At 43.6% G+C, this 25,197-nt stretch overlaps 1 protein-coding gene across 3 annotated transcripts; it reads left to right on the plus strand.

Moving 5' to 3' along the window:
• Positions 1-1,425: 1,425 nt before the first annotated feature.
• On the plus strand, positions 1,426-11,202 carry dyrk3 (dual specificity tyrosine phosphorylation regulated kinase 3). 3 transcript variants are annotated; one of them, XM_039797308.1, is made up of 6 exons: positions 1,426-2,366; positions 4,881-4,990; positions 8,639-8,844; positions 8,980-9,283; positions 9,415-9,831; positions 9,921-11,202. In XM_039797308.1, the coding sequence occupies exons 1-6, from the start codon at positions 2,324-2,326 to the stop codon at positions 10,650-10,652; spliced, it is 1,812 nt and encodes a 603-aa protein (XP_039653242.1). In that variant the 5' UTR covers positions 1,426-2,323; the 3' UTR covers positions 10,653-11,202. The 3 variants fall into 3 exon arrangements, with proteins under 3 accessions (XP_039653242.1, XP_039653243.1, XP_039653244.1); XM_039797309.1 differs by lacking the exon at positions 1,426-2,366 and adding an exon at positions 2,413-2,767; XM_039797310.1 differs by lacking the exon at positions 1,426-2,366 and adding an exon at positions 3,851-4,674.
• The last annotated feature ends 13,995 nt before the right edge of the window (positions 11,203-25,197 follow it).

The raw sequence follows: 25,197 nt of genomic DNA on the forward strand, positions 1-25,197 counted from the left end.
GCACCTGGTCACATCTCTTGCTGTGGTTGTAAATTCACTGGCTGTGATTAGAGTGCCTCTTCATCCACACACTTACACCTTGTACCCTGTTGAGAGGAAAGTGCAATAAGATCAATTTATAGCCATTGTCACTCTACTTTCTCTATACACCACCAGCTAAGAATAATCAGCACGGCCAAGCTGGCCTTAAGGGCTGGCTGCTGCCCAGAGGGCCACCTAAAACTGTGTCAGTATGCTTATTTATGGCAGCAAATATAGACAGACCCATCTTCTCACCTCTGAGAAAGAGCTAAGATTAGCATCACCCTCTGCCCAGCATGTATCACTGTCTGAATTTAGCCTGTTCCCCTTCTCATGCTTGCCCGGTCTCACTTCGTCTGTCCTCTGCCCTGCCCCTAATTATATCTAGCCCTCCAAACCCTCTCCAGTTTCAGTCCACGGTTCAGCTTTCCTGACAGGTTATGCAAAGTAAATGACCAACAGCACTGTGTTCGCCCGAGGAAAGGTCTTCTTAGCCCTTGGTCTGCAACTAGTGGTTGTTTGGTCTATAAAAAGTGAAAAAAAAGTAAAAGATGCCCAAGGAAAAGGTTTTGTCTAAGAAAACCACCAACTACTTCCAACAACTCAGAATCAGTGATTTGTTTGGCATTTTCGCTCAAAAAAGGATTTATTTTCCTGTTGATCAGCCAATTAATAAATAGCCTACAGTAATTGTTTCAACTCTACTTTTCCCCCTACGTCTCAAACATGCATCTGTAAAATAATTGGCACGACACTTTGATTTATACAAATGGTATGCTACTATGTAAGCTACCACTCAAATAACCATTTTTGAAATGCTTGCTCAACATACAAATGATAATTTTGACCCTTTAATGCAGAGGTCTTCAACCGTTTTAAAGCCAAGGACCCCTTAACTGAAAGAGAGCTGGAGCAGGGACCCCCTACTACATATATTGTAAAAAAAATTAAGTTGCATATTAAACTGGGCCTACAATAACGTTTAGGCGACCTAAAGCCTTTATATATATCTTTTTTTGCATAGAATACCAAGCTATTAAAATAATAATTGTTGGCATGATTTTATAAATCTAAAATAATTAACAATAATTAGGTGGCCCCCCTGCAGTGACTCTGAGGACCACCTAGGGGTCCCGGACCCCCTGTTGAAAATCTATGCTTTAATCATGACTTGAATGACTCAACAGCCAGAAAACCTGGTATTCACCTTAACCGTTTATACTACTGGCTGTTGATAGCGCACATTAATCATTTTAGTGTATTGCTTGAGCACACTCACATTGGCTCCTATGCAGAGCTCCAGGTGGACGCTGCGGGGCGCCCTTCTGCTCGCTGTCTGGATGCTCGCTAAGCACCGCCCTGCTCCCTCCCTCTGTTTGCCTGCTGACTCCGGGCTCACTGAAGACGCCCTTAGCAACAACACACACACACACACACACACACACACACACACAGCTGCGTCGAATAAGATTCTCCTGCCGCAGAGAAGACGGATTAAACAGTGCCGCTTTTATTGCACAGAGTACAGGTGAAGCTTTTCTGCGAAGGCGATGCTCCGGTTATTTCTGCATTTAACATGGGGCTACCGCTAACGAGCTAGCCTATTTTGGCTAGCCATCCCCAAAGACGAGCGAAGCGACCCCAAGCTGTCCCGAAGGAGGACAATATCGTGGGGGGTTCACCGAGTGGTAGCATTGCAGCTTGCTAACTACAAAGTCAGCTAACCGGGAATAAGCACGGGAATGGTGCTCTGGATCGACTCACTGTACCGACAGAGAAAGGCGAGGGGCACACGGGTCAGACCACCAAGCTGTAACATTTGGACTCAAACTATTTTTAACAGAGGGAGCGGCTGTCGGGCGGGCGAGTGTTTTTGTGGCTGTGCGAGCTAGCTGGCTAGCAAGCAAGGGAAACGACCCCCACCGCCTGCTCAGGTTTTTCAAACTGCAGCCAAGGCTCAAGGCTAATGTTAGCCAGGGCGAGAGCAGCACGCTGAATACACAACTCTGTGGTTTTAATAATAAAAGAAGGATCAATTACAGTTAAAGCCAAGACGATAGCTAGCTAGCTATCCCCAAGCACAAATAACTTGAGTAAACGTTAACTTCGGAAGCACAACTCAAGGGCTCTTGGACTTATTAGCAAACACTAACGTTACAGATCCACGGCAAAGCCATTAACGTTAATGCTGTTCGTTAAGTTTGCTACGTGACTCTAGTTTGAATCTTTGTTTTCCACTTTTTTTTTATTCGGGATTTTTTTTCGTCACTTCGGATGCTGGCATCACACATTAATTGCAATCATGATGATAATAAGCCGAAAACCAGAGGGCCCAATAGCAACAGGTAACCACAACAACGTGTTGCAGTCTTTGTCAGTAACTTACATTTGTTTCATAACTGTTGTCATTTGACGTATTGATTTTGTTTAATGCAGATTAAAGTAAAACCCACTCTAGCTGCCAGCGTGGCGTTAGTTTCTTGTTGGCATTTAACGTTACAGAAATACATGTGCCTAAAATGGCTTTGATGACATTTTTTTTTCCTTGGCTCCCGGAGGTTAAATGTCACGTTGTGGCATTCTGTGGAGAGCGGACATGTAGCTAGCTGTCGTGTGTATTTCACAAGACGCGGGTTGTAAACATGTTTTCTTTTGCTTTGTAACTCTATATCGATCACGAGACCGCTGTCTGTGCATGTTTAGGAAGACAAACCAGGAAGCTCTGCGTTGTTTTTACGTCTTGCTCGTAAGCATTTATTGTCTTTTATTTATATATATATATATATATATATATATATATATATATATATATATATATATATATATATATACACATACATATACATACATGTCTGCTACTTGTTTTAACTGTTTTGTAATTTGTGCCATCGTTGTTGTTTTATAAGTGTGTGTTGTATATATATATATATATATATATATATATATATATATATATATATATATATATATATGTGTGTATATATATATATATATATATATGTATGTGTGTGTGTGTGTGTGTGTGTGTTATATATATATATATATATGTGTGTGTGTTATATATATATATATATATATATATATATATATATATATATATATATATATATATATATATATATATATATATATGTATGTGTGTGTGTGTGTATATGTATGACATTGCCTGAACTATCTCCACAGTGCTGTGGAGATATGTTTGGCTACACCACCTATCTTTTCTGGGATAGGGAAAAACGCTCTGTCTGGTTTGTATTTCTTTAGACCAATGCCAGCCGTCCTTGGCAGCGCTTAGCCCCATTGCGGGGATAGCGAGAGAGGAGGGACATCGCGACCTCAGTCTTTATCCCAGCAATGCACATCCGTTGGGCAAGGCTATTGTTTTATATGTATATGGGCACTGACCTTAACTTTGTTTTCCTTTTTGTGTTTGGGGCAGTAGCCATTCTTGTATTGGTATACTAGAAAATATAAGGATGAGGAGGACAAAAGGCTTTGACTTTACCCCACCGCGTTTTATGACACGTGATCTTATGTATGTTGGGTCGCATGAACCTTGTTCTCTCATCTTTTGGTGTGCAGAGTATTTTTACTAATTGTTTTACAGTGTGCAGAGCTGAATGCCAGCTAGACATAGGCTGGATGTTTAGTTAAAAGTTTGGGCTCTGTTTGATAATTTTTTTTTCCTGAGAAAGTTTGCTTGGGCAACAAAGTCAGATGCTTAGTTTACAGAAAGTGCTGAGCCCCCACTGAGTAATTAGGAGTTTGCAGAGGGCTAATGAGGCCTGTGCTTGCCTAATATTGTGTGGAGTCCTAATGCCTCTGTTTGCTGCCCACTGCGCAGATCTAATGCATCTGTATCCAGGCAGCAGGTCTAATCTGTCCCGGAGCTTGTCTGTTACAGCTAACGCAAGGGACATGGGCTCTGACGCACCTGTACATGGTTACGACACTCAAGGGCTAGTCAGAGAGAACACCAAACCTGCCACCGTTTTGGACTTTTGCTAATGAGCTAACGCAACACAATAGCCCTCTAAATGGCTCATGCTAACAGGCTGCTCAGCATTTATTTCAGGCCAGCAGAGAATAATACTTCTATTGCAGTGGCAACTTGTTGAGATGAACAGCCGGCTGATGGAGGATTGTCATTTGAGTAACTGGCTTCCTCCTACAGTCCCAAATGCGCCCCTCATACATCTACTCTGGCTTGATGCCACAGAGGTGAGCGCCCGCAGCCTTCCATGTGGGCTCTATTTCTGAGCACACCTGGTGTGCGCACTACCGACTCGATCTGAATGGACAGATGGGCAGACTGAAAGATGCTGTCGTCACAGAGGCATCTGTTACCCACATTAGGCCAATAATACCACTTGCAGCGCTAGCGATCTGGGACCCTAAGCCCTATCTAAGCTGGTCAGGTTGAAGCTCTGGCCTTGGATACAATGTATTGGACACAATAGATACAATGGATGTATCTGCTAATAATGGCCTTTTCACAGTAAATGTGGGTTAGGATGTTTTGGCAGACAATGTGCATCCCCAACTGATCTACAGAGACCAGTGTTGTGCGGCTGTCCTGCTGAGGTTAGCTCTCAGGATATCTTGGGCCATACCAAATAATTTGTTTTAGTCTCAAGGTAGTCATTGGAACTGGTAGGTTGATTGATGAAATAATCAATGGGACTTTGCCTGGTTTGAACAAACAAAGGATTGTCTGCCTCTGTGGGGATTAGATTTGCATTCTGGAGACGTTGCCTCTGAACGTCATCCTCAGCCATTATCCCGGAGTGTGTCTGTCTTGCAGATTTGATGATGCCACATTATCACACTGATTTATTTGTTCCACTCTATTTATTCAGCACGCCATGGTGATGGTCTTTATGACTCGTACATGAGGACGGACCACATCCTTAAAGACGAAGCGGATACAAACAGTCCGTCTGGGCTGCCCCCTATGCCCAAACACACAGTAAGTACATACACAAACACACAAACATGCACAAAGCCCTATTTGCTGTTCTGGAGCACACTCTGTCTCCTGACGTCCTGTTCCTAAGAGAGGTTTTCCCCACTCACCCATGTTCCTAACCAATGCATTTACACCCCTCCTTTCCTAAACCTAACCCTTCCTTCAGTCCTGATTTGCAGGTTTATCTCTTTTCTTATCTCTTATCTCCAACCGGTGTAATTGAGTCAAGATCGTATACCCTTCAATGATTATAACATGATCATTTAAGTACTATTGATTGACTGCCTGAGAGGATACAAGTGTGTTGCATGACCAAGTGAGATCAGCTGAAGTGAAGTAGCCATTTTGTGTCTGCTGCCAAGTAAATGCAGAGATCCAACAGCAATTACCAGCCTTGTGAACTTTTGTATTTTGAATGTGCAAAACAGTGCATTTCACAGTTCACAGGATGCAAATTTACCAAAGCACAGTATTTTGACATACTGGATTGTCTCCATTTGCTTGATACATGACTGCATCTGCTTGATTGAGTTGATTGACCACGTTTTGTTTTGCTTCAACTCTGCACGCTGGTGGGCGCATGCAACGTATGATTATCAATATTAGATTGAGCCTTGCGGTCCACCATAGCGAGTTGCACGCTTACTTTATCTAGCTCGCTACCTGGCTCAAACACTAGTGGTACTGGTCAGGTACCACAGAGAAGAATTTTGTGCCAACTGCAAAGAGAGTCTGCAAAAGTATGTGACGGCACATTGTCGGAGTAGATTATCCTAGCATTAAAAGAAAAAATGAAGAGCCCGGTGCAAGTACGGTTAAAAGATTTACCATGAAGTGGCGCGCCACAGATAAGGGGGTGGGGAGAGATTGGCCTTTTTATGACAGCAATACAATGAGCTGGAGTGTTTTTAACACGATTGGATCTTATGCAGTTTTATGGCCGGTTGAAACATATTTTGGCTGAAACATTTTTTTCAGTTTACCAGCCATTGACTGATAGACCAAAAAGTAAATTTTGGACCCTGGTTTGCCTCTCTGAAAAGCTCCTTTGACAGAAAATACACATACACTCAATGATACTCTACACTAGCACAGGGAAAAAAAGGCTGATTTGATATATTGTAAAGATTTATTGGGCTTGAAAATGTGACCCACAAACAAAATCACCAATCAACATTCTCACCCCCTCCTGCCCCTCTTCTATCTCGTGTAATCCGCCTATCAGTGTTGCTTGCACAGAGGTTAGGCCTAGTTTTCTCCTCTAGCCTTGTATTTCATCCTTTGTATACTTTGTATTTGTATCTGTCACGCTCACAGAGGTAATATCCTCTGTTGAATATGACAGTGGCTTGACCCAGTTCAGTGTGTTTTACAGTGCTCAGATTGGCCTTGTGCTCTATTAAAGTTATAAACTGATGTCATCCCTGTTCTTTTTTTTTTTTTTTTTTTTTTTTTTAGAAAATTACAAACTAATAAAAATACATTGTAGTAGCACTTAGCTCTGGGTCATAATACAACATTAATAAGACATCAGTTTTGTTATGTCTGTGACCCAACCCAACTTATGACCATGATTTGCTGATGTGTTGAGTTGTGCAGCTCTGTGAATGTGTGCTTGAGAGAAGGAGAAAAGCATACTTAGGCGTTTCTCTGACAGCAAAGAGATTAGCTCTTCTCCATCTGTTGCACCATGCAGATTTGCTCACAGAGAACTCTCCACCCTCATATTTCATGGTGGTGAAGAAGATTCAAGCTCTCACAGTGGCTTTGATTTCCATCACTGATCAACTTTTTTTTTTAAATGTTTTTTTTTTTTTTTTCTAATCGCCCCCCCCCTGTCCTGTCAATCAATAATCCATCACAGTTGATGATGCTTCACATGTAGAAAGCTTTGATTTTTAAGGCCAGCAATTGTGTCTGGGTCAAGGGGCTCAATCAATGACGTTCATTGTGTTTGTAGTACGGCTTTGGGACAACAGCTGCATGGGACCCTAGGTCAGCAGCTGGGCTGTTTTTAATAAGTTAAGACTATATGGTTACATGTATGGAAACCCATCCTGCATTCCACCTCTATTTTAGGACTCAAACATACAACCCAAACACACTCCGAGCTGAGTCCTTTTTTAGTGGAACATGTCAACGCCTAGGCTACTTTTAATGTACTTGTCCTTGTTGTGTTGTCTTTATCAGCTGACATGGTTTCAGCCATAGACCTGCTCAGCTGTGTGTACAAGCCCAAGCCAGAAGCTCCGCAGGGTGGCATAGCAATCTAATGGGATAAAGAAAACATTTGGTTCGAAGTCCCTCACTGCCATTTAAAATAAGAAGGGTTTCATGTGAAAGAGAGACAGCCAGACAGACCCAGTAAATATGGCTCTCCTGTGTCTGTATATAGGAAGGCGAAGGCCACGATGAGTTTATGTCAGTGTGTATTAACAGCCACACTGCTTCTACAGTTTTAAGAGTGTAATCAACTTTAATGACTGTCATTTCCCTTGAGCTCCATAATCTTGTGGAGGGTTCTTTCCGCTGGTAAGAGAGGGAGAGACAGAGAACGAGAAGGACTGCATTCCTGGGGTTGCTTAAACAAAGTTGTTTTACTGGCAGGCGAGAGCTAGAGCTTTCCTGAAACTCGTCTAACCTTCAAAGGCAAATATGTTCAACATGACATTAAAAAATTTACAGTGGTTGTTTAGTCTAGATGCAAATGCCATCCCTGTCGCTCTATTGGAACTTAATTGCTGTTTTGTTCACATTGCAGTCATATTGACCACCAATCAAAATATTCAAATCCTTTCAAGAAGTTAAAAAGAGGGACTTTACAAATTAAAAGATGATTGCATTGCTGAGCCACATATTGCTTATACCTTTTACCTAATTGGTAACAGCTAGCAAACAAACAAATAGGCGGGCATGTGGGTCATTTTGCATGAGTTATGGCTGGGGGTGGGCCGGTTAATTCAATTCAATTTTATTTATAGTATCAAATCATAACAGAGTTATCTCGAGACACTTTACAGATAGAGTAGGTCTAGACCACACTCTATAACCTAGTGGTTACTCTTTTGAATTTCCGGCCAGACTGGATCTAAATCCAGTTGTGCTGGTTCACCGGCTGATTTCTGCTAATGGCTCACTGCTAGAGACTCTGAAGTTGGCTGTTGACATTAAGGCCTGTATCAAACAAAACCTGAACTAGATCTGCTAACTGGCACATTCTACTCGTCACTCTTCTTTGCTTGCAAAATGAGCCTGAAAGACTCATTCACTCTATCTTTATGTTATTATATATATTTATATTATTATATCTGAAATATAGACATGATTCAGGCAACAAAGATACATTTTGTGCATGATCATGTTCAGTTGCCTCTCAGTTGAGGTCCTGCAGGCTACAATTAGCCCCTGTTGTGCACAATGTGTCACTAGTCAGTAGATGGACACAAAACAGAGAGGTCCTCTCTTTTTTTTATTGAATACGTTCATACAACGCAATGAACTACATGTCTTCCAAACAATGAAGTACAATGTTTACACCCTGTTCATAGACTGAAAAGGCTACAGTGGAGTGTTTACCAAATAGATTTTCCAATAGCTTTCTTTTTGTCCATTGTCTGACTGTCTGTCTCTCTATTTTCCTTCTAATAGGTTGTCAGTAACAAGGCTGTAATGAGGGATCAGGTAACTGTGCGAGGTGGCCATCTGAAGGTCAAGTACCTGTACGAAGACTCCACCAACAACCGAAAGATCAACGCCATAACCACAGCAACCACTCAGAACAGTGGGACCACAGGTCAGACGCCCAGTAAACCTGCCCCGGTCTCCAGCCTCTCCAAGGAGCACAGTGTAGACAGGTGAGAAAGATGCACACATGAATACATCAAAATAACTTATTTCAAAGCATGTTAAGTGGCCAAAAACGCACACAACACAAGTTGGAGGAACACTGCTGCTCAACACCACCTTTCTGTCATGCTTGTTTGCTGCAGCACTGAATCCAGTAAGGGCTCCAGTGAATCCTCCGGCCCTCACGGAGTTGGGAATGGAGGGAACAGTGGGAAGCTGTGTGGCCCCCTCACTCCTGACCAAGCTCTGAGACTGTACCGATCTCAGCTGACCAGCCTAGAGCAGACGGAGATCCACTCCTACCCAGACATCTACTTCGTGGGACCCAATGCCAAGAAGAGGCCTGCCGTCGCTGGAGGCAACAATAACTGTGGCTACGATGATGAGCAGGGTGGATACATTAATGTCGCCCATGATCATGTGGCTTACCGCTACGAGTTCCTCAAGGTCAGACACGTATATTGTGAAGTGTAGGCTTTCACCATCACAGTTGAGTTCCCGTAAAACTAACAGCCTTGTCTCTCTCTGATGTGTAGCTAACTCTTTATCTCCCTCTCTCTCTCTCTCGCCCTCTTCAGATCATCGGTAAAGGTAGCTTTGGCCAGGTGGCTAAGGTATACGACCACAAACTGCAGCAGCACCTGGCTCTGAAAATGGTGCGCAACGAGAAGCGTTTTCACCGGCAGGCACAGGAGGAGATCCGCATCCTGGAGCACCTGCGCAAGCAGGACCGTAATGGCACAATGAATGTTGTGCACATGCTTGAAAACTTCACCTTCCGCAACCACATCTGCATGACCTTTGAGCTGCTGAGCATGAACTTGTACGAGCTTATCAAGCGCAACAAGTTCCAGGGCTTCAGTCTGCCACTGGTCAGGAAGTTTGCCCACTCCATTTTGCAGTGCCTGGAGGCCCTGAGCAGGCACCGAATCATCCACTGTGACCTCAAGCCGGAGAACATCCTGCTCAAACAGCAGGGTCGCAGCGGCATCAAGGTAAGACACCTGGCACATTCACGGGGCGGCCTGCGAAGACCTGTTAACAGGTTTACTACATTGATTCTTTCCTCTCTCGTCTCCGTCAGGTGATTGACTTTGGCTCCAGCTGTTTTGAACACCAGCGGGTGTACACCTACATCCAGTCTCGTTTCTATCGAGCTCCAGAGGTGATCCTTGGTTCCCGTTACGGCCTTCCTATCGATATGTGGAGCTTCGGCTGCATACTGGCCGAGCTGCTGACTGGCTACCCCATGTTCCCCGGTGAGGACGAGGGTGACCAGCTGGCCTGTGTCATGGAGCTGCTGGGCATGCCTCCGCAGAAGGTCCTGGAGCAGGCCAAAAGGGCAAAGAACTTCATCAACTCTAAGGGCCACCCTCGCTACTGCGGAGCCAACACCCTGCCCACCGGGGCCACTGTGCTGACAGGTTCTCGCTCCCGCCGCGGCAAGATGAGAGGTCCCCCAGGTAGCAAGGAGTGGAGTGCTGCGCTCAAGGGCTGCGAGGACCCCACCTTTACTGACTTCATAAAGAAGTGTTTGGACTGGGACCCCTCGTCTCGTCTCACCCCTAGCCAGGCCCTCAGACACCCTTGGCTGTATCGGCGCCTACCTAAGCCCCTACCGGGGACCGACAAGAGCCAAGGGGCCACGGTGAAACGGCTCTCCGAGCATCACAGCACCTCCTTCCCTTCTATCCTGGCAAAAGGGGGGCCTGGCTTAGGCACCACGGCTGCCAACAACAAACTGAGGAGCAACATGATGGGAGATTCAGGGGAGGGCATACCTCTTCGCACGGTCCTACCTAAACTTGTCTCTTAGAGAGAGAGTCCTGTATCTCCTCTCTTCCACGTCTTCCTCCTCTGCACTCCTCAGGAGGAGTCCGTACAGGAGTACAGGAGAAAGTGGAGACTAGGTTTTAAAACTCGTTTGGTTGTTCTTTTATTTGTTTTCCTACTGAGAGGTGTCGACACCCCAGTTCCTGGTTTTTAATATTAGCTGAACAGAGTGTGTGAGAGAGAGCGAGACAATAAAAGAAACACTCTATAAAAAGTTTTTATACAGAGGATTTCCTTGAGCGGCTGTGGAGTTTCTGTATACAGCCATTGATGAGGTTTGATTTAGAAAATGCTTAATAAAAATGTCCTCGTGTGAGTGGACAGCTTCGTAAATGAGTAAATGCTTTTAACCTCAAGTGAGTGGTGTGATTAAGCAAAACAGACCCAAGCCCACCTGCACTGTCTCTTGCCTCACTTCACACTCTTTCCTAACACTCAAAGGGTGCCACCCTTTCTTAAAAGGGCTACAGAGATTACTCTTATCACATTAGTTAGCAGCAAGCTAAGATTTGTTCAGCCAACATAATTTAATAGAAAAAAAAGAATCATGCATCATGTGCGATTGGCATTATGTAGTGAAGAATTACGAAAAAACTTTTAGCAATAGGTCTTCACTTCTTTGTCTTTTCTAATTGGGCTTTTTTTTTTATTTTTTTTTTTTTATAAACCTGATACCTGGTACTTGCATGTCAGCTCAGTATGTGACGTTAGTATGTGTGTGTGCTTTGGCTTCATGGTGCTACTGTGGGAGAAAGGGCGTTAGCCAACCTATTTACAGCCCCCTCTGCCTCCCAACTCCCCCATTTGAGTGAAAATAACGGGGGAGGACAGTAGCTCGAACTGTCACAAAGGTGTCACCGTCGCACTCGGTACTTCACAAACTGAGCCTGCCGTGTGAGGCTGGCACACAAAAACTGATATATAGATAGAAAGTTGGCTGTGGAAAGTTAAATTTGTATGAATGTCACCTGCCCATGCCCCATAATTGGCTGCAGTGGTCGTTGGCAGTGGTGCATTAATCCTAATGGAACAATAGTGCAAGGTGAGATAGATCATGGGATAAAATGAAAACCGGTACGTTTAATATGAGCCAAGATGTTTTTTTTTTATTTCACGGGGAGGTATGGAAGTGTTGATAGGACGAGCCAGTGACAAAGGCGGGTTTTTATGGTACTGAAGAAAGAAGTGTTTCTCAGGGAGACATAACTTGATACATCCCTTAAGCGTATATTAACTTGTGTTCCACTTACAGTCCCCTGTCCCAACTATGGATGAACATGCATGCAGTTCAGTCCACTGAGAGCGAGAGAATGCGTACACGAGTGTGTCTGGGAAGGGGGTCTGCATGCTCCACAATCTGACCTAGATTCCCCCCACCATCGCTTTCTCTCTTGTTTTCTCTCACTCTTGTCTCATGTAGGCCAGGGAACCTCTTAAACTCACACATTTATAGTGGATTATGGTGCTGTCCAAAACACACAGACACACGTCAGGTGCACGTTGTATGGACCACATCGCTCAAAGAGTTCATTCTCTCGTCCCTCGTTTCCCAAGTGAATCTGTCAGGATTTTCTACTGTTTTTTTTTTTTTTTTTTTTTTTTTTTATATATAGAAGTGATTTCTATTTGCTATTCAGTCCAGAATATCAGAGGATGTAAAAAAACAAAAGCGTAAAAAGAGAAAGCCGTATACTGTCATGTTGTACCTAGTGGTGTGCGTTAGTAGGAGGGTGTTTGGTGTTCCAGCATGAAATCACAACCTGTTATCAGACTGAGTGACTATGAGAAGAGAAACTGTACAGTAACCAAATGAAGTTATAATAGTTTCTTTTTCTAAAGAAAATAAAAATGATTAACTGAAAATGTGCTGCTCCGGGGTGATTTCTGTTTTGAAACTGCCTAAATTGCATTATTAAAGCAAAAGTGGATTTTTATCAGGTGAAGCAAACATACCCTTTTTATGTCAAGATCGGCCGAATGTGCTGTCCACAGAGCGCCAAATAAGATGTGCCCATGAACACTTAAGTTTTTTGTTTTAATCTGATAAATCTCTCCGTTCTGAGGAAAGCTCCGTTTTGGTTTCTGGGGGAGCTTTGCAGAGATGGTGAGAGGTGGCATTCGTCATTGAACCTCAAGCTCTTGTAACCAGTGGTTACAGTGTTGTTTTTACTACGTGACACCTGGGGCCTGTGTCATGAAACAAAAGTGCGTCTCCAGACAGCCCCAGGTTCAGTCGGTACAGTGAATCACTATAAAGTGAGTTGAATTTCAGTCTGATTAGGTTACAGTTTCAGAAATCACTGATGAGTCAGCGGCCTGTGACACAACTTGGAGGCAACAGGTGATCCTGACGCTATTCTGTATTCTCAACGTTCCACTTCCGGTATTGCTCCGTTGCCTTGGGCTTCCACTGTGTTGGTGTTTTAAACTCTGGTTGAATTTATGAGGACTATGGTTAACCTTTTCTCAGATCTCTGCAGGGTCAATCCAGACAGTTAGCTAGACTATCTGTCCAATCTGAATTTTCTGTTGCACGACTAAAACAACTTTTGAGCATACAGGCTATTTTGCAGCGGCGCCATGGCTTTTCCCGCAATGTTGTGTGGACTCGCCAGACCCTTCTCCGCAGCACTGTGGAGGAAGGTCTGGCAAAGCGAGACAGTACTGACACAAATGTGTTGTTATGCACTACCACGGAAGTCCTAAAGAACACAAAATAAACTTAATGTAACCTACTGCACATACAAGTAACATAGCTACGTATGAAGATTCACAGTCAAAGGCCGCATTTGCCTTTTGCTGACAGCAAATAATACTTCAATTTGCATCGGATGGCAGGTGTCACAGCAGGGTAGACACAGCTGCAGCTCATAAAATGAATGACCGGTACAGATTCTTTACAGTGAGCTAATGAGCAAACATTGACAATATTATTGTTGGTTCATAGCTGCAGCTGCATCTTCCCTGCTGTGACACGCGAAACGGGGGTGTTGGCTGTGTAATGACGTCTCTTCCAGTCAAGAAGTGAGCTGAGATTCCCAGCATTGACATTTTAGCATATATTTTAGAGAGCTGGACATCTATTGTGACAATTCTGGCACTTATTTACTCCCTGTGTGGTTCTCTTCAACTAGGGTCTTAGGGCCCAAGTTAGGTGGAAATTTGCACTGAGTAGAGCCTAAAACAACAATTCTTTTAAGTCCACCTCTACATTAAGGAGGGGCTCCTTACAGTCAAATCAGTCCAAGTGTCTTTGATGGGGGCCATCATACCGCCTGATCTGTCCTGTGTCCCATCTATGGATAACAGAACAGATGTACTGTATATCTGTGGGAGTATCACCAGAAATACTCCTGGGAAGCAAAGAGTGGGAGAAGATTGATGATGACTATCCGGTGTTAATGACGGTAGACTGATCATCTCCTCTAACGCTAGTGATTCACGGGTGTTTACACTCGCAGGCTGGTACCCCCGAGGGAAGAAAAAGTCGCTATACACGCAACATGAAGAGGGAGAGGAACCAGTTGAGCAAGGAGAAGAAGAAGAAGAAGAAGAAGGTGGTGTTCGGTGAGTGGGTGGTTGGGTATGTGTAGGGGAATTTAACCCAGGTGTTTCGTGCCAGCTGATCTTGAAAAGATGAATGATGCTTTGCGGTAGAAGTGACGTAGGTATCATTAGTTCTCACCAGCCTGGGCGTGGCTCACTCAGCCAGGTGTCAGTGTTTAATCAAATGATTATGAGATCAAGGTTGAAGAAACAAACAAGCAGACAATGTAGCCCTATCAGTGGTGGCAGAGATTCTCCTGTTTTGGTGAGCTTAATGGTCTTAATTCAAGATTTTCCTTTTCAGTTTATATGCATGACTTTCTTTCAAAATCATGCTAATTTACAGCAAGTTGTTTTCTAAATGATTCTGTCTGTGTTTCTCTCTCGTCTTTCTATTAACTTAAAAGCAGATTAGATCAATCCCATTAGACACCAATCCAGTCACCTCCACCATATGGTCTAAAGCGTCCCTACGTCCCCTTGGCACACTGACTTCTATTCCCCACACACACTCAATGCTGTATCCTTCTCTCCTCGCTCCTACATACAAGAACAAGTCTAAGCCCTCGGACCATATTGAGCCCCAGCAGGATTCTGGTGGTGAGCGTGGACGACGTGTGGCAGAGAGGCGACAGCTCTCCGATTACCACGAAGGTTGAGAAATCTTCACCTGCTTGTTCCTTTATGTTTGGCTTAAAGTGTACAACAACTCTCCATTTCCTTTGTGTTCTTGTTGATGTTGTTATGTAGATACCTGTGATAGATGTGATCAGTTATGTATTGTTCCTGCAGTCAGCTGTCATAAAGACACTTTGTTTGAGTGGAATCGTGTGCCAAATGCTCCATTTTCATTTCCCCCATAGACTTGTTGCTATGCAGACAGTGTTGGTTTCATCCATCCAGTTTTTTGGAAACATGTCTCTGAGATTTCTGCATCCATCCCATTAGTGAATAGAATCAAGCAAGGTAAGTGATAAAGTATTTCTTTGGTAATTTAGGCGAACCAACCCTTTAAAGGTCCCATGGCATGAAAATTTCACTTTATGAGGTTTTTTAACATTAATATGAGTTCCCCCAGCCTGCCTATGGTCCCCCAGTGGCTAGAAATGGTGATAGGTGTAAACCGAGCCCTGAGTATCCTGCTCTGCCTTTGAGAAAATGAAAGCTCAGATGGGCCAATCAGGAATCTTCTCCTTATGAGGTCATAAGGAGCAAGGTTACCTCCCCTTTCTCTGGCCAACCCATGAGAGAGAGACATCATGGCTTTCAAATGAGCAAAGTGGCAGTTGGTCAAGGCCACACCCCCACCCTCCACCTTGTCCCCCCCCCTCTCTCCTCCTCAATAGCTACAGACACAGAAATGGCACATCCTAAGGAAAGCTCATTGTGGGACTGGCTCTAGTGGCTGTAATTTTGCACCAAGGCTGAATTTCGGGAAAGAGACTTCAGATTCAGTATTAGGGGACCACTAAGGTCTATAAAAGCATCCAAAGAGCACCATGTCATGGGACCTTTAATTTAATGTTTTCACCGGTTTACCTAAATTACTGGCTGTGAGTTTTGGTATTTTTGCTTTAATTGGAAGCATAACTAGAACCAAAGTTTTATTTTAGAATTGAACCGATTGTAATCAAACACAACTTTGAAATTCATTGATCCTTTTTTTCATTTTAACAGTTTTCTGGGCGATGGAACTAAAAACAAACAAAAAAGCTATAATCTTGCAGTTTGAGGACATAAATCTGCATGATTTATACTTGCATTGCTTTAAATATGTTAATGTCTATTTTATTTCTACTATAAAGGCTTGTACTTTTCTTTGTTCTTCCTACAGCAGACATAATCAACCTGTATTTAGGGATGTGCCAGAGTGCCTGGAAAAGGATGATTTGCTGGCAGTGCTTATATGATGTTTTGTCTGTTCACATATTTGCCTCGAGTCTGTTCGGTGTGTTCCGTGCCGTCATCAGTCGGAGGAGCCGACGGCCTTCATTTGGGCCGATTTGACTTGTCGAATCGGCCAGTGGGCAGTCGGACTCAATGACCAATCTGATTGGTGGAGTGCTAGCCCTTGACTAGCGAATCAGTGCACGAGAAAACCGGAGCTGACAACAGCAGTATCTTCTTATTACTGGCCATCCTATTTTCTTCCGTTCAGCGAGTAATGACAACAACGATCCTTCTTGACTACTATCAACACTCTCTGATGAAAACAATGACTGACGACAGCGTGCTCTGTGTTTACTAGGTCGAGAGAGATGTTCCGTCATTTCCGGTTTTCATTTTTTGCTGTTATGGAGACGTATTACGTCTCGCGCACGCGCAGAACGTACGCTCAAATCGGCGTCGCTTTGGTGTGTTCCGAGGCACTTTTTTTTACCTCGGGGAGCAGACTGATCAGTCCGACTGCCTTTTCTGCTGATGGTCAGCTGTCGGGTTGGTGTGTCAGAGCCTTTACTTCTCCATTTACGCAAGCCTTTTTTTGCTTGATATTGGAACGGACAATATAATACTCTCTCTCACACACACACACACACACACGCACGCACACACACACACACAACTTTTGAACATACTCATGTTCCACCAGAACAAGTTAAGCTATTTTGCAGCAGCGCCGTGGCTTTTCCCGGTGCTTAGCACCGCCCAAGACGGTTGTGATTGGTTTAAAGAAATGCCAATAAACCAGAGCACGTTTTTCTCCCATCCCGGAATGCTACACACACACACACACACACACACACACACACACACACACACACACACACACACACACACACACACACACACACACACACACACACACACACACACACACTCACACACACTATAAACACACACAGTCCTGGGTCACAGAGTGCAGACACAATCCAGAGCTATGTGTGTGTCGTCTGGCTTCGGTCCACTGGGACAGCTGAGGTACAAACCGGGCGATGGAAGCAGCAGGAGAATGCCACATTAGTCCCCCCCGTTGCACCAACACACACAGAAAGAGAGACAACACATGTCCCCACATGCACAAAAGCAGACTCCAGCCCTACTGTTCCTTGCTCGTATACACACAATGACACACTCACAGCTGAGCGCACACTAGTCACACACACAGAAATGCAGAGCTGAGCACATGTCTACACAGGCTGAACAGATGCAGATCGTTGGGAGAGGTGGGGTTGTGCTCCAGGAACATTTGCCCACCCAACCCAGCAATCTACATTCCACACGGACTGCAGGGTAGAAGAGCTGTGCAGTTGTGCATGCTCCGGGATCTTCTTTGCAAAAGGCATTTTGTTGGGACCTTTACTGGTTGAAACCTGATCTGCCTTTCTGTTCCTACAGTAACCATATTCACAGCCTGCCTATACAGCCCCCATATTTAGGTTTTCAGTTTCCTTGTCTTGTTTACATGACCCGGCTGGGCCACAGTTGGGCCTGGAATAGAAGATGAATCATCCCCTGTCTACAGAGATGAATCTGACTGTCTGTCTGTTTCTCTATATGTGCATGTGTTTATCTGTACATAAGTTTGCACGTGTTTTCATGGTTGTGTCTTTCTAGTTCTCTTATAGCCTCAAGGTAGCACCTCTGCATAGCAACACTCTGGGAAGAAGCTCCAAGGGCACATCAAAGCTATCATTTTGCAATATCTGTAAAACCCACCTACTCAAAATCTCTGTGGAGGTTATTTTCCACACTCTGCTCTTCTTCCACTGTATAAAAGGAAGAGGTACATCAATAGCCTATATTTATCATAAAACATGTATTGTTATGATTGATAGCATTATAATTTCCCATGACTATAACTGCATTTTTGCACATACTGTATAAATGTCCTACTATACTTTACAAAACCATTCAGCCATTTGACAATTTTTGAAATTTCTGAACCATATAAAGAAACAACCACACATATAATATTACCACTGGAAGCCATACATGGCTAATTCACCTAGCAGTACATGTTGTTTTCTCTATTGTCTACATGTTATTCTTCCGCTCTCTTCCTCACACACACACACACACACACACACACACACACACACACACACACACACACACACACACACACACACACACACACACACACACACACAACACACACACACACACACACTCACACACACACACATGAGTCCACTGCCAAAGTTACAGTATGTTCTGATGGGCAGGGTGAGGCTGTCCACTTTAAACATCACTGTGATGTGACAGTAGCTTTGCCACTGCAATGCTGCAAGTAATTCTAAGAGACTTGGGATAGCCTGGACCCTGTTGTCACAACCTTTCTGTTGCTCGGTAAATGGTATATTTATGGTTAGTTTCAGGTTTCACGGAGAAGACAGGACAACCTGGTAAATGTTTGGAGTTTGGGAGACAGACGTGCTATTGTGAACTTTGGCCCTTGTTGCTAAGCTACCTTTACTTTATGTCGCCTTCTTCATGGCTCAGGGCAATAGGTAACTTCACATTACCTGAGCTACTTTCAGGGGATTTGTAAACCAAGGGAATTGCATTTGTAAAGCAAAAAGGCAAAGCAAATACAACATGCAAATGTCTGGTACTTGCCTGTCCCTCCAGATTTGTGGTTGAACGTGTGTATGCGCATGACACAAGCTCATGTGCTGTGTCTGTGTGAGTAAACACACTCATCAGTTTCTATCACATGCTTCATCTTGTTGTGTACTTTTACTGGAACTGCACTGTACAAAATCCGATGTACATGGCGGTGTTATTCAGAAAGAGCAATGAATTCTGTGAAATTGTGCTACTGTCGGTCAACAAGAACAACTATTTAGTGTGCTCCAGTCAGGCCATCTTTACTTTGAATGTTCTTATAAGAGACAGTACTTCTCCAGCAGTGGGTACTTGGTATGTCAATGTAATGCCGATTACAGTAAATCTAGTTTGAAGATGACACACTGCATTACTTTGTCATAAGGGACAAAAGCTTCATTGAAATGTTCCCGTTCCCTGAAGGCATTAAACAGCATGTTATATGGTAATGTTTGCAGGACAGAATCAGGCACCAGCAGTGTACACAGTGGATATGTATATTTTTATTTGTGTGTGTGTGTGTGTGTGTGTGTGTGTGTGTGTGTGTGTGTGTGTGTGGAGGGCTCAGCCCCATTGGCCTTATTCTCTCCGATGTCCTCTTGCTCTCATCCATCCCTCCCTCTCCTTTGTAGCAGCTGCTCGGTGAATTGTTGTCCTAAGAGCTTTTTCCATGGCAGTGTGGAGAGCCAGTTTCCGTCTGCTACTGACAGGAAATGCGTTGACCTGCTGAGGAGAGGAGAAAAATGCTTCCTTTGGCAGACAAATCACACTTTGCATGGTGGATTCTTCTTTTCCTTTTTCTGCTCGTCTGTCTTTCTGTCTGGCACTCACACCCCCACATATACTCTGAGGTGGACTGAGGAAATGTTTGAGCACAGCCCATCAGCTGGGCATTAATAATTCAGTCTTTCTGCACTGCCTTAATGTTTATGTTTCACTGGTGGCTATATTAAGACCTGGAGTACGCTGTTGAAAGGAAAACTGGCTGCTTTGTAAAACATTACAGAATTATTCAGAACAGACAGAAACATTTTGGAAGTTCTAAAAGAATAACAGCACAAACCCAGACGCACAATGCCTTTTTTTAGTATCTGTTTTTACTTACGGGCCTCCAGTGTTAAAGGAGTAGTTTAAACATTTGAGAAATACCCTTATTTATTTTCTATGCTGTGTTCCCCCCAAGCTAAGCAAATTTTCAGTTTGAGTTATGATGCATGCCCAATATACACTACCAATTCGTATAAACTCGCATCCGCCCTGATCTGCCTGTCGCTTGTGGCCATTTTAATTTAGTAATTTTTCACACCCCCTTGTTGCACAGCCAGCTTAATGGAGTTTCCGCTGCTTATCTGACAAGCAGTTCTGATGGAGTATTACTGGCCCATAACTCTCCTTCAGAAAGCGAATAAGCGCATTACCCAAAATGTCAGACTTTTGCTTTAAAGGTCCAGTGTGTAACGTGTTTAGTTGTTCATTATCAAAATCTGTGTTGCCTGTTCACAAACTTCATGAATATTTACCACCACCATCAATTCCAAGTATTCCTTTTGACTTGAAATTTACATTTGCATTCGCATGAACTGGGGTAGACACTCCATATTCATGCGCCATCTTGAAATATGTTAGCCGGTAAGGGACATACAGGACAAACTGCTCCGCCTTTCGCGTTTTCGCTGTCCCATGATAAACTCCCAGCTGCTGCTAATGCTGCTGATGGGTATCGTAGCTTCCCGGCCCCGGCAAGTTCGAAGAAGGAAACGTGGAGGACCACACGTATTCAAAATCCAAATTTCAGGAACAGGAAGCTTCTTCTTCGCCCAGAAAAATAAAAAGGATATTGAAAAGAGCAAGAGACCGACGTTTTGAAGCATGAAGGCTACCTTAGCTGTAATACGTACTTTGAACTGCGTGGTGCGAGAGAGTTGATTGCGATATATGATCTCAACGCTAGATGGGAGAAATTCTTACACATTGGACCTTTAACACCCACTGTTGCCCCACAGATGCCTGGAAACCTGTGTAAACAGAAGGGTGAAATGCTTATGGTTGCATGGTTCACACTGTCAAGGTCAGAGTGAAGACTTAGACACAAACACACATAGACAGATAAATACAAAACAAAACAGTGTGAGGCCTACCTAATTAAATTAGGGTAGTCCATCCTCTGAGTGCATTAATTCCCGAGTTCAAGAGTTCAGGGCTTAATGTTATAAAGTCAGTTAGTAAAATGTACACTGGAAATGTGAGGCAGGCAGTATGGTATTTTGCATGTAGGCCTACTGTACTGACATTATAGACAGAGGGTACATAATGATGTCTATTTATGTTGCTTATGTGAAAAAGGCACGAGTTCACATCTTATAGATAAACAGGTGTGTGTGTGTGGTGCATATCCACATGGCCCATATGTCTGTATGTCAGGAGACAGCTAGTTGGCATGAGGCGTGACAGGACATGATATTGGCTGAGGGGACTATATGTTTGAGGAGTGAGCTCCAGGAATGGACATCTACACCAGTAGGGCATGCTGGTCTGTGGGTCATACAACCGTACAAGGGCATAGTAGAGGCAGAGGACCATCATACCAGTCCTGCACATGCACACATATCTATGTGGGTGTGTGCTTGGGAGGAGTGACAGGGTAGTAGTGCCAGCTGGGCAGTTTAATAATAGTGCAGAGGGGAGCATTGCAACTGCAAGGGACTCTAGGAACACATGACCGCCAGTCCGATAGTAATTCACAGCGCATTTCTCTCAGCTTTGTGATGATTGACGAGACAAGAGAGGATGATGATTAAGCTGATTTGTCTTAAAGGGCTGTATCTGAGCTGTCTGCTTTTAATCATGGGAGGCTGGTAGAAGCAAAGTGAGTGTGCTGTTAAGGGCAATGTTACAGGTATGTCAGGATGTTACAGGTGATACAGGGACGATTAACTGAGGAGTATTGAGTCTGTGGGGAATTGGGGCGAGCAGGCGTGCTGGGACAGTGGGGCAGTGGGCTGAGTGTAGTGGGTGAAACGTGACGGGGATCAGACTGGCAGGATTAAAGAGCACTTGACTAACTTCACAACCGAGAGAAAAGATGAAGAACCGAGGAGGAGGATGCAGGAACAGCTGACCATTAAAGAAGGACAATCACACTATACACCCCCCCACCCTCCCCCCCACAATACATACACACTCATGCAGATATATTAATACGTGCACACTTAGGCAAGTGAACACTTTTGCTAGTGTGCACACATACAATATACACAAACATAAACTATGGTAGTGATTTAAATTGGAGGATAATCTCATGTGCAAAGTGGCTCTTTCACCTCACGTAATCTCAGTTTGGATTAAAATGGATTATTGGATTACACAGGCCTCGCAATGGGGGGGACAGACAGACAGAGACAGAAAAAGATGGAAAACTGAAGCTGGGAAAATATAGGAAGAGTGTATTCAATTTCAATATTGTATTATATTATTATAAAAAGCATTTGACAGTGTAATCAAACTTGATGACATCTTTATAAGAAGTCCAAATTGTTTCACTTAATTTAAGGTCAAGTGAAATATCCATGACACAATTATAATGGTGTCATGACAGCCAATGCAAAATCCAACCACTTTTGACAGTTTAATGTAATGTTAACACATAAAGTTTCTTTAACTTTGATAATTAGGCCTGCTGTGACATATTTATGGCAGGTAATATTGGCTTCATGTCAAGTTGTCATAACACAAACATCTCAAACAATGCTAACTTTGCATTAAAAGTGTCATAATGTATCAAATGACATTTAGTCATAACATTCATAAAGACTTGTTCATGACATGTGTCATGCCACGGTTATGACAGTGTCATGTCAGTCTTATGCAGACCCCATTCAAGTAAAGTGTTACCTATACTGGGATCGAAAAAAAACAACTCTCTTTGCATTTCTTTTTAACCAATCACAATCGTCTTGGGCGGCGCTGTTCTGGATACAGCGACGGTGCCTCTGCAAAATAGTCTGGGTGGAACATTTGCACCCCGCAGAAGAAAACGCCACATTAAATTAAGTCAACTGTTCACACTATATAGTAACGTGAGCTATTTAAATTAGCTGGACCAGTGAATCGCTGGGTGTTCATAGCAATCCCCACCATCAGTCCCAAAACGTTGCAGTACTTTGTTAGATAGTAAATGCAGTAAACATATTCTTTGTAAATATTTACAATCAAAAATTAAGCAGGCCTTCATTATTGCACGATTAAAATTTCCATACATTTTCAGCGTGTAGCTTGCTAGTTCTAAGGTTAAGGTTGTTTCCTGTAGTGAAGGAATTTTGAGAACGGCAACAAACACACAGAGCGGTTATCTGAGGTCCTGTATATGTACTTCTGCTGATCCAGACTAAAGCTAAGCTAACCGGCTGCTGGCTGTAGTCATAAAAGTAGTTTCAGCAAGAAAGTGACATTAAGAATCAGAAATAAAGGAGAGGAACAGACAGACATGGTAGATTGAGAGCCAAGTTTTAGCATTGGCTCCATAGCATGGACTTGACTAGTGGAGTAGAGGGAGAGGTGTGTTCTCATTGAGGCACATGGACAGACGCAGTGGAGATGAAATTAGGGCATTCTTTATAGCTGAGTAGAGCAGTTGAGCTGGCAACAGAAGTAGGCTAAATAATCGTCCATATCATTAAATGGTCTCTTGTTTATTTGGGGGCAAGAGGGGGAACAGGAATGTCCATGTGACTAAAACATGCTAATAAGTTGTCCCACTAACCTTGAAAAGAAAGAAAGAACTTAACTTGTAGCGGGTCAATTCTCATGTTTCTATTCTTTTTACAATTTTTTTTTTTTACTTCATTTTCAAATCTTTCTTTGATTTTGCATCACTTCCACATTACCCTCTATCTCTTTGATTCTCTTTTGGTAACCCAAAACCTTTCCTCTGTCTCCTCAGCTCCACAGCAGGCCTGGGGTCAGTTTGAAAAGGCCAGCACACGCAATCCCTGTGAGCCCTCATGCCTCTGCAGGGACATATGTTGTTCAGGCTCTGTTCATAGATGAAAAGGGGATTCCAGTGGGGGTCACATGCTCCCTGCGGGGCTATAGAGAAGGCCGTCCATTTCATGGATGACAAGCCATACATGGTTTCCTTTGTGTGGGATGCATGTGCAGATTTCTATTGCATTGTGCAGCTCTTCTGTTAAAGGCAACCTGTGCACAATGTGTGCCTTTTCATGTTTGGTTTCACATGTGCAGGTATTTATGTGTGTGTGTGTGTGTGTGTGTGTGTGTGTGTGTGTGTGTGTGTGTGTGTGTGTGTGTGTGTGTGTGTGTGTGTGTGTGTGTGTGTGTGTGTGTGAAAGATAGAGAGAGAGAGACAGAGAGAGAAAGAGAGAGAAAAGATAAATGAATGTTTGTTCTTGGTCCTCAAGACTTGTAAGTGAAATGCACTAGCAGGCTAAAGTGTTCCATGAGAATAATGTGAATGAAACATTATTATTGAAGTTTTACTTAAAATATATGAGCCATATTAATAAATTATAATCAATAGACACTCACACACACACACCTGCAGGCCGTGGTCCAGAGGCCTGTGTTGCACAGCTGAGATTGGAAGTGACTTTGGACACTCTGTATTGTTCCATCACAAGACTGGTTTGCCTTGAAGCTGATAATGTCTGTGACTTGTCAGTGGGATTTTTTACGACCTTGTGTATGTGTGTGAAAATGAGAGAGGGAGAGTAAGAAAAAAAGAGAAGGGAGGATAGAAGAAGATGAAGATTAGTCAGCCCCTGCCCTTAAGAGCTGAAGTCCCTGAGGAACTGTACATCCGTTTCCATCACAACCAGAACTGGGAAACCACCTCTCCTGTCCTCAGAGAGGTTTCATCACGCTTCACTGAGGTGAACCAGGTCGGGAACGAATCCCGACATAAATAGACCAACAAGTAAACAGGCTGACAGACAGACACACTGACTGATGGACAAAGTTTCTAGTTTCTAGTTCTAGTTTCTGAAGTCTCTTAAGGCTCAGTTAAGACAGGCCATGTGTAAACAAATGGTTTGCAGTGGTTGAAAGATGCAGATAAAACAGGGTTAAAATGAGATCATGTGTAAATGTGGGTTCTTGGTGCTCTACATAGCAATTAGAGAGAGATGGAGAGACAAAGAGAAAAGAGTGAGTGATAGATCTCACAAGGCGATCATCATACACCGGGTGTGTATGTGTGTGTGTGTGTGTGTGTGTGTGTGTGTGTGTGTGTGTGTGTGTGTGTGTGTGTGTGTGTGTGTGTGTCTGCGTGCATCAGGGGGGTGAGCAGGTTCAACAGGTCCCATGTTGGGAGGCTTGCGAGTGTTCAGGTGCTAGAATCCTATATCGGAGCCAGTGCTGACCATGGATCTATATCAAGAGCCGGCTAGGATTTCAGCCCCAGGGGGTGATGGAGGATT

This window comes from Perca fluviatilis, chromosome 4, assembly GCF_010015445.1.
Source record: "Perca fluviatilis chromosome 4, GENO_Pfluv_1.0, whole genome shotgun sequence".
NCBI lineage: Eukaryota > Metazoa > Chordata > Actinopteri > Perciformes > Percidae > Perca > Perca fluviatilis.